The 10,635-nt window shown below is 40.6% G+C and overlaps 1 protein-coding gene across 2 annotated transcripts in view; it reads left to right on the forward strand.

Annotated features, from left to right (window-relative positions):
- Positions 1-1,079: 1,079 nt before the first annotated feature.
- Sel1l (sel-1 suppressor of lin-12-like (C. elegans)) overlaps positions 1,080-10,635 on the forward strand; it is a 47,404-nt gene continuing 37,848 nt past the window's right edge. Inside the window, exons 1-3 of one of the 2 annotated variants that reach the window (XM_013015233.1) lie at positions 1,080-1,259; positions 7,186-7,223; positions 8,441-8,669. In XM_013015233.1, the coding sequence (XP_012870687.1) occupies positions 1,190-1,259; positions 7,186-7,223; positions 8,441-8,669 (337 nt within the window). In that variant the 5' untranslated portion in view covers positions 1,080-1,189. The remainder of the gene's footprint in view (positions 1,260-7,185; positions 7,224-8,440; positions 8,670-10,635) is intronic. The other variant, XM_013015242.1, reaches the window with a different exon arrangement.

Consider the following 10,635-nt stretch of genomic DNA (forward strand, 5'->3'; position numbering starts at 1 on the left):
TTCCCTCCCTCCACCATGAAGACAAAATGGCACCAGTTAAACCCAATTTCCCATCCACCACGTGGCCAAGATGGTCCCCCTAGCATCCCCACTTCAAAAGCAGAGTATCACAATTTGATGGGGAAAACGGAGAGCAGGAGCCTCAAGCCACGGCCCTGCTGCTCATAAGGAATGTGTCTGAATCAGCAATTGCTACATAAAGTCTTTGCAGTCACCTTCTTGCCTCCCTCTTTACGCACATCAACTTAACCACTAACTCTGAACAAGAAAGACCAGATGAGAGATGTGAGGACAACTGTTTGGACGGGTTTTTGCAAAAGCTCTTGGCACATTTTCTAGATGGTTATTAGATCAGTAAACCCTAGTAAAAGTGAACACCGGCATTGAAACAATCTACACTGGGTGCGATTTATTTCCTTTTCTCAGGGAAAGGAAAACAGGTGGTTCATTGCCTTCTGGTTTCTGTAAAGTAGGATACTGTTTTATTTTATTTTTTCAGGTACTTAGCTAATTTTTAATCTAAGTTTTAAAAAACTGAAAAGAATTTAGCTATTGCACCCTCCTTAGTGTTTACAACGTTATGTCCAATTATTATTTTCCAAATAAAATAAATAGGAGGCACTTATTCTGCGCTTGGTACTTTTAGATCAAACGCAGAAAAGCGGGGAGGAGGGAGACGAGTTAATGTCTGGTCCAGGTATTAATTACGCCCTCCTAATTTTCACAGCCACCTGCTTTTGTAAAGCTTGCCCTACGATGGACTACGTTTCCCAAGAGCACAGGCACAATGACTCTCATGAAGGGCCTTATGGGAGTTGTAGTCTGGAGCGAGCCTTTTTCTTTTTTCTAGCCTCTGACTCGCTGATTTGGGTGCTACCAATTAGCTGGGGCCATGTCAGTGAGGCCGTGGCCCAATCAGAAAACGGAGTATCAGAGTCCAGCGCACTAATTGGCTAATAAGTGAACTTGAGGCGGGACAAACAGGTGGGCGGACAACTACGACAATTGGGCAAGGTGTTCTCAGCGGCAGGCAGGGATTGGTTGGGCGCCGGGTATGGGAGGTCAGGGAAGGGGCGGAGGCAGGAAACAAGAGCAGGAAGAGCGGTGGCGAGGCGGCGGCGGCGGCGGAGTCGGTGGTTGCAGAGTCGAGACTACGGCTCCCGGGGGTGGCGGCGGCCGCGTGAGCAGGATGCGGGTCCGGGTCGGACTGACGCTGCTGCTCTGTACGGTTCTCCTGGGCGCGGCCTCGGCGTCCTCCGGTCAGTATCCACTTCTGGGGCCGAAGGCCCCGAGCCGCCGCCCCCCCCCCCCGGCCTCCATCCCTGGACGCGGCCCTGGGGGGCTCCCGGGCCTGGACTCCGTTCTGTCCGGTTCCAGCCTGCCTGTCACTGGCGCTTTCCTTGCGGGGGCGGGGGGGTGAGAGGTCAGTTAGCCTGCGCTACAATGCGGGTGTTTCGGGACTGGAGATGAAGGAGCGGACGGGCGGTTACCCTAACTGCCCGGACCTCTCTCCCACGAAGGAAACTTTGCACGGCTCCTCCCGAGTCGCCCGGGTGGGGATGAGCCCCGTGGCTGCCTGAGCCCCACGTGTGACACGTCAAGCCCCGATGGGGCCGCCCGAGCCTCCGGCAGGCGGTGTCCTGCTTAGAGGCTGCAGCCCCACATGTGGGCTGTGTCGTTGACACGCTTCCCTGGAGCTGTCTTGGGACAGAGCCGGGTCCTGAGAAGACAGGGTGATGGCAGTGGCCTGGTAGCTTTGCATAACACCTGCTTAGTCTTTTTTAAAAGGGAGGAAAAATGAGGGGAGGGGGGAAACTTGAAGTCCTCTAATCATCTCCTCCCTCCCAACCCCTTTTAACAAACCTTGCTGAGAAAGTGTGACCTCTGTCACCGTGTTTCTACGTTGGCCCCATGGGTTTTGGTAGTTTTATGATTTTTTTTCCTTTTAGAAAGATTTGCGAGTTCTAAAATGAATAGCAAATAATTTCACCTTTTTATATGCAGGTATCACAATGTGTATGCTTTTGAATTGACTTTCCAGTTCGTCAGTGTGTATTTTTTTTTTCTTAAAATAATTTCCTTTCATGTTTTCCCACCTGTCTTACGTCAGAAAACTTAGGGTTTGAGAGCTTAAAAAAGTCTTTGTATTCTAAGAGTTGGTACAGAAACAGTACAAATAAAGCTTTGGAATTTTCAGCAGTTTCAGTCAACAAGACAGCTGTTCTGTGGCTTTAAATTTTTTTCAGAACAGAGTATAAATGTTAACTCTTTTTTTTTCCAACAGAAATTTCCCCAGATGGTTATTTGAATCCCCAAATTATCTGTCCTAGTTGTAAACCAAAGGCATAACGTCATCCTGCCTCTAAAATAAAAGACCTAAACCAAAATTCTGCCCAAGATATGGTTTGAGACAGCATTTCAGAAGTAACAAGCATATGCTAATTCCTGGCAACATTACTCTTAATGTCCATTCCTCTCCCTTGTGGTGATGGATTGTGCTTATGTCCAAAACTTTGAAGCACATAACTCCTGAAGCATTTGCAACCATTATTTGGTCAAATGAGATAGGAAATGAAACCATTGAGTTTAATTAATGGGTGAAATGTCTGATAAGACTAGGAACCATCTGCAACAGAATTTCTCTTGGAGGTTGTTAAAAATTCATTTACAGGTCTAGAATATGCCCAGGTTCTGTACATAAACAAACTCTGTACCCAGGATCTGTCCATAAACAAGCTCTGTATGTGACTCGTCACACTACAGTTTGAAATTTATAGTAAAGAACATGATAGGTATTCCTCCAAATTCAATTTGCAGAATACAAGCATACATCTTCCTTTGACTATTTCATATACATTGAACCATGTGTAAGCGGAGAGGATATTTAGAGGTCAACAGTTGGCTATACTAAAAGACTGACTACTGAACTGTTATATCTTGTGGTTGTATTGATGTAAGGAGAGGACTGAATGTAAGAAATGTCTGCTCAGGCTGGGAAGGTGGCTGAGTGGTAGAGCACTTGCCTAGCATGCATGAGACCCTGGGTTCGATTCCAGCACCACATAAGCAGAAAAAAATAAGCCAGAAGTGGTGCTGTGGCTCAAGTGGTAGAGTGCTAGCCTTGAGTTGAAGAGCTGAGGGACAGTGCCCAGGCTCAGAGTTCAGGCCCCACGACTGGACCAAAAAAAAAAAGAAAAGAAAAGAAACACCAACTCTGGGCTGGGAAGGTGGCTCAGTGGTAGAGTGCTTGCCTTGCATGCATGAAGCCCTGGGTTCGATTCCTCAGCACCACATAAACAAGAAGAAAAAAGCCAGAAGTGGCGCTGTGGCTCAAGTGGTAGAGCGCTAGCCTTGAGCTGAAGAGCTGAGGGACAGCGCCCAGGCCCAGAGCTCAAGCCCCATGACCGGACCACAAAAAAAAAGAAATACCAACTCTAATTTCTGTGGTCAATGTAAAAACAAATTCCACATTATCAGATTCAGCCAATCCAACATAAAATTGCATTTTGTACTAATGAACATATACAGACTTTATTCTAATGAGTACAATATATCTAGTACTTACATATCATTTATGTTGTCTTAGTTGTTATAAGTAATGATGTAGGTTATTTGCAAATCCTATGGATTTCAGTGTCTTGGAGTAGGGAGGGTTGGATTGTAAGTCCTAGAAACAGACCTCCACGTATACTCAGAGACAGCTGTGCAGTGCTTATATAAAGTTCAACTATCACAAAATATGTGTGAAAGAAAGTTTTAGAACTTAAAGGATTTGATTTTTTCACTGGCCTTTTTACTCATGAGAGTGCTTATTTATACAGAAATCCAGCCTCATTTATAGTTCAGCTTTGCTCCCATAAAAGTGAGGTTTTTCCATTTGCAGTTTTGAGTTTAAATGTTAATGGTCCCTAGCATGGATTGCATTTATAACCAGGTAGTATAAACATATACTACCTGATCCTATCACTTGTAGCAGCAATTAAGTAATATTTTGTTTTAGAGATGTTAAAAAATGATACTTGTATTAGAAATGTCTTCCCTGTGGACAGATGCATTTAAAAGACGTTAAAAGGGTATTTCTTCTTTGTTTCCTCCAGATAATAGTGAAAATATAGTCCTTTTTTTTGGAGGTACTTTCTTTTTTATTTTTATAGTCTTTAATCACATCCTTTGCCAGATATTTCAAGTAGTAGTTATATTATGACCATAAAGTTGACACAGAACTTTTTAAATTGCAGAAGATGTTTCATTTTCCTGTTTTAGTTGTCCCTCATAATGTCATTGTGAATCATCAGGACGTAGAGTATTACCTGCTTTCAACATTGAGAAAATCTAGTCTGAACATGCTTTGGATAGTGAAATATGTGTGCCCACATTAGTATGTGATGAAGCCGGGCCTCAATCTTAGTTTTCTAAACTTTAGATTTGATGTCATTTAAAATTAGGAGTTTTCACAGAGCCTAAGTAAAGTGGCAGAGCAGAAGACAGGCTGTCTGATCTCTTCTCACCAAACTCTTTTTTTTTGGGGGGGGGGTCTGGTTGTGGGACCTGAACTCTGGGCCTGGGTGCTGTCCCTCAGCTCTTCAGCTCAAGGTTAGCGCTCTACCACTTGAGCCACAGTGCCACTTCCGGCTTTTTTCTTTTTTGCTTATGTGGTGCTGAGGAATTGAACCCAGGGCCTCAGGCATGCAAGGCAAGCTCTCTACCACTGAGCCACCTTCCCAGCCCCTCTCACCAAACTCTTTAGTCTTTCTGTATTTGAAGGAGGATCAGGGATTTACAGTGCAGGTAATAAAATGAATCACTTTTCCTTGAAAACTATCCCTAATACTTTGCAGTTTTATGAACTAATACAGTTGAAAAAATAGATCTTTTTAATAAAGTAGTTTGGATTATTGAATGTTGAATATGACACTGATAAGAAAACTCTGTATTGAATCCTTTTGTTGCTTGATACCACGTTCTAATAAATGCAAGACTATTTTTCTTTCTTTATAACTTCAGAGTCCTTAAATCTTACCTGCATCCTCTATATCAGAAGTACTTATGTCTGGAAGCAACTTTTTTTAAAGTATTATGTGAATATCAACTTTAAAAAGGAAATAAGTTTTTTCTTTGAGACTACCATCTGGAATAGGCTTTCTCAGCTTGGCAGCTAAGAAAGAAATCTCTTATTTACCAGTAATCTTAGTACATAATCCTCATTTGTAAACAGAGAGGTAGAGAAAGAGAAGGAAGCATGATGCAATTCTCATGAAATAACCCTGTTGTTAAAAGTCATTTCTCCAAAGGAATATTTCACTTGTCTGAGAGCTTATGGTGTTTGAAACATGTATTGTTTAATTTATGTGTAAATGTTTATCTTGTTACACTATTACCTACTGTGTGACCTGATATGATGAGTTTTTGCATTTAGCAGTAAGTGATTTAGAGTTCCAGATTATCTAGAGTTTCAGTATTTGGGGATATTTATCATAAACATTTGCACACTTAATTACTGTGCTTGATGTTTTAATTGGTTGATATTTGTGATTACATTTACAAGTATAACTTTGGTTATACTTTGGGGATGAATTTATTTTTCGTTTGTGCAAAGATTTGCTGAAGAGTGGGATTTGAACCATCTGTTAGAACCTGAGCATTGGGTGTCTTGGGAAGAAGTTATCAGGGAGGGTGGTTACTAATTAATTGATATCTCTACTGAAAGGTTATGGACACTGTGGAAACAATACATGCCCTCCCCTTACCTCCCATCTGTCAAAATTAAACATTTTGAAGGTAATCTAAAAGTGAGGGAATGTGAACAGTAGCTTTTAATTTAAATTTTCCTTGAAATGACAGCATCTTCATATATGGCAAAAACTTTTCTGGTAGACTTGGTTTTTCTCAAGTGTTCAGAATAAATACTGTGAAGTAAAGTTGAATATTTTATGTATGCATTGACTATTCTTTTTTTTTTTTTTGGTCCAGTCGTGGGGCCTGAACTCTGGGTCTGGGAGCTGTCCCTCAGCTCTTCAGCTCAAGGCTAGCACTCTACCACTTGAGCCACAGCGCCACTTCCGGCTTTTTTCTTCTTGCTTATGTGGTGCTGAGGAATCGAACCCAGGGCCTCATGTATGCAAGGCAAGCACTCTACCACTGAGTCACCTTCCCAGCCCCATGCATTGACTATTCTTAAAGTTAGCTTGTTTTTGAGAACAAAATGCTGAAACATCTTTGTTATAGTTATATGACACATAATATTTAGGATATAACCATCTGAGTAAAGATGATAGCAAATTATCCAGTAATTTTTTTAATCACATAGTCTTACATCATTTTATGGTTAATTTGTTAATGTAATTTATAGAGGAGACAGTACCAAAACTGTTTTTGTATGAAGTCAGATGATAAGGAAATTTAGACATCATCTAACAGTTTTACTTCTTTAAATTGGCAATGAATACAAAGATCAAACATTTGCATGTGGCTGTTGAGTTTGTTGGTTATGTTTATTGAAGAACAGGAAAAAAGAATAACAACTAGCCAGAATAGTGGGAGTAGCTAGCAAACATGGCAAGAATAAAATGAGGGAAATTAGGCAATCTGACAAACCACAGGAATTTGCAAGGAAGGTGGAATTAGAGCTAGTTCTTTTAATAGAGCTAAGTATACTGGTTATGTCTTTAGTAAAGTAAAACACAAATCCTAAATATTCTATCCAAATATATTTTCAGTAACTGTTGAAAATATTATTGGTTCTCATCCATAGTAGTATTCGTAAACCATAAAATGCCCATTAACACTAAAGCTCATGTGAGTCCAGATCCCGGGCAGTGGAACAAAGAACACTAAAGCTCATGTGAGTCCAGATCCCGGGCAGTGGAACAAAGTGGGTGGATGCCTAGGAGTGTGTGTGTGTGTGTGTGTGTGTAAGTGTAAGTATGTACATAGAAGAATTAGAATCTGAAGAGGAGACTTTTTTTTTTTAGAGGGAGTATTGGTTTTCATATCTGGGGAAAGACAAAATAGAACACTTATTTTTCCTTTCACTTAACCTTTTGGGAACAGTCATCAAATGCAATAGTTTTTAAATAATGTTGTTTATCCAATGATTGTTTGTTGTATTTACCAGATACTTTAAACAATATGATTTGTAATTCCCAGCAAATAATATTACTAAATTGTCTTAAAATTTCTTCACAGATGACGAGGGCAGCCAGGATGAACCCTTAGATTCGAAGGTGTGTACAAACTTCACCATCACCAATCTTTGCTGCCCAGTTGAAAAGTAGGCAATTTCCAACTTCACACCTGTAATCCCAGCTACTCAGGAGGCTGGATCTGATTGTCAGTTCAAAGCTGCTACAGCAGACTTATCCAAAAGACTCTCACCTCCAGTCACCTATTAAATAACCAGAAGGAAAGGTGTGGCTTAAGTAGTTAGGTGCCCACCTTGAGCAAAAAAGTCAAGAGAATGTGGGAGGTTCTGAGTTCAAGCCCTAGAACAAGGGCTTCTGGCTTAAAGAAAATAACCTGCAATGAGAAAATAGTACATATTTCCCTTAATAGTACTGGCTCTTAAATAAGTGTCATTTCAACTTGAAAATGCCTCTCCCCAATCCCAGTTGTATATATGTATTGCCTTAAGGCAATAAAGTTTCTGTTGCCTAAGAGAGATTTGGTTTTGCTCCCATATTTGGGGAATTTTCTTTCTTTCTTTTTCTTTTTGTACATAGGTCCTAGGGCTTGAACTCAAGGTCTAGCTAGGCACTGTCTCTGAGCTTTGTTGCTCAAGGCTAGTGCTCTACCACTTTGAGCCACAGCTCTACTTTCAGTTTTCTGAAAAACCTCATGGACTTTACTGTCTGGGCTGGCTTTGAACTGTGGTCCTCAGATCTCAGCTTCCTGAGTAGCTAGGATTCTGGCATATAGTCTGTCTCATGGGCTTTTCTGCCCAGGCTGGTTTCAGTCTTCAGTCCTCAGATCTCAGCCCCCAAACTGCTAGGTTTACTAGATGGCATGAGCCACCAGTAATTTTTCCACCATTTGTTTCCCCTTACATACATTTTACCTTAAATCTAAGGAGCAATGGTTATAACAGATTCTTACCTAAGGAGACCAACTTGATTATGAGCTCTGATCTCCAGATTAGAGGGAATATAGATTAAAAAGAGGAAGCTATAATACAGTTATCAGAGGAGAAATATAAGGTAGGATGGGAGCCAACTTTGGAGATTAAAGAAGGTTTCCTGGGAAAAGTAACAGCTAAGTTGAAATTTTAGAAAGTAAGAATTAGGCAGGTGATGATGCACTGTAAAAACCAGCCAAAGCCAGAACTGAGCCAGTGTGGCACTTTAAGGGGCTAAAGGAAACATCTATAGATAGTGAAAGGAATGCTAGGTTTGAATAGAGGGAATCTCTGGACGGTTGGTTACTAAGAATGCTTCTGTATTTTCAGGATTCTCTGCCATCAGATGAGTCAGTAAAGGACCACCCCACAGCAGGCAGAGTAATCGCTGGTCAGATATTTCTTGATTCAGAAGAGTCAGAATTAGAATCCTCTGTTCAAGAAGAGGAAGACAACCTCAAGAGCCAAGAGGGAGAAAGTGTTGCTGAAGAAATCAGCTTTCTAGAATCTCCAAATCCAGACAAGGATAATGAAGAGGCAAAGAAAGTGCAGAAGCCAGGTATTCTTGACTTTTTGTTCTGTTCTGGTTTTGTCTGTTGAGGAAAGCAATAACTGAAACTTTAAAACTAATGAGTGTAGAAGAGCACTGAAGATGATTGATCATACTATTAACCACATTCGACATTTAGACTGCAATTTTAAAGGATTTTTGATAATGGACTATATCAGAATTATACACTTACGTTTCATATAAATTTCTAAGAAATTTAAAAAAATAACTTGTTCAAGTAATACACAAAATGAAGTACAGGAAGAATTGACTAATACACTCTTCTAGTAATTAGAATTTTTACTAAACTACCCTATCCCTTATCCTAGGTAATTTGATTCTAGGTATTTACTCCAGTCTAATTGAAGCTATTGTAAACATGTTAACTGCAATCGTCTTGTAACTTTCACCCACTTTGTTGGCCCAATAGCTTCCTCTGTCGTAGCTTAGCATGCTCCCTTCTTAGGCAATTCTAGGCCCATTTATTAAAGGCAGTAAATAATTGGCCTCCACCCCTCTTTACCTTGAGATGGCATTCCTTTGGAGCAGCTACAATGATATAAGGCAGCAGGTTCCCCTTGGAATGACGTTCAGGCTGGGCAGCTGCAAGGCCCCTTATCTGCTACTTGGGTAGCAGCCATAAATCCTAGCCCAACATGATGAAGCCCCTGGTCCACACAGCCACACCAGGGTCTCCACCTCCTAAACCTTGTAGGTTATATAGGTCACCTCAGACAATAGCCGGCAGGCATTTCTCTCTTGTGAGAAGGGTCTTGCTAGTCCCTTTGCTGGCAGTAAACCTTGCCTTTGTTCTTTGTGCCTGGATTTCTGGGTGGTTTTCTGGCAAAATCTAATAAACTCAGCCAGGTGCTGGTGGCTCACACCTGTAATCCTAGATACTCAGGAGGCTGAGATCCGAGGATCACGATTCAGAACCGGCCCTGGCAAGGTAAGTCTATGAGACTCTCATCTCCAATTAACCACCAGAAAACCAGAAGTTGTGCTGTGGCTTAGGTGGTAGCGCACTCACCTTGAGCTAAAGAGCTCAGGAACAGTGTCCAGGCCCAGAGTTCAAGCCCCATGACCTCCCCCCCCCTCAAAAAAAAAGTCTAATAAGCTCTAACAATGCTTCTTTTAAATTTAAAGCTTTGATCTTTCTCACTACAGAGTATTCTAAATGTCTTTCCTTTTTAAAATTATTAACATTTCCACTCTATCCTGCCACCATTCTGTCATTTAATTTGTTATTTTAAAGATCACTTCTGTAGCTACTTATTATTTTAATATTAACACCTGTCAGGAATCAATCCAGATTTAAACTTTAAAAAAATTCAGATTCATTTTTTTTTAGGACAAATGTTTCATACCTGTGAATAGAAAAACCATTTTTAAGCAAAAATCTTTTAATCCTATCAATTAGAAATAACAGCTAATGTCATGTAAAACGTTCTTACAGGCTTATACAATTGTATAAACAAACTATGTTAGATACATTTGTTTGATTTGTTGTATTTTTCAATAACTATTTAGATTCATTTTAATACATGAAAGTGTTTACATACTTAGACATGTTACATACTCATACGTACTGAACATATAACATAAGCTGTATATGCATGGCTTTGTGTGCTGATCTGACTATATTAGGATTGGATTTTGTGACAGTTGTTTCTCAGTTGCTCCTTTTCTCAACTTTTCATTTATGATGTTGCTTTATTAATCTTTTCCAGAACCAAATTTGATCGTATAACTCCCTTATTTACAACCATTACCTCTCATTTGCCTTATGAGATGAATTATACACTCCTTAGCATGATTGACAGTCTTTTGTGTCTGACAAGCCAACAGCTTCAGTTACCTCATCTGTTGTAGCATCCTTTTTCAGAGGTCTCCAAGTGTACATACAGTTTATACCTGGGGCCTTGGTGCAGCTTCTCCCAGCTGTTTAAAATGCCTTTCTGGGGCTGGGAAGGTG

This window comes from Dipodomys ordii, unplaced genomic scaffold (assembly GCF_000151885.1).
Source record: "Dipodomys ordii isolate 6190 unplaced genomic scaffold, Dord_2.0 Scaffold2, whole genome shotgun sequence".
Classification (NCBI taxonomy): Eukaryota; Metazoa; Chordata; class Mammalia; order Rodentia; family Heteromyidae; genus Dipodomys; species Dipodomys ordii.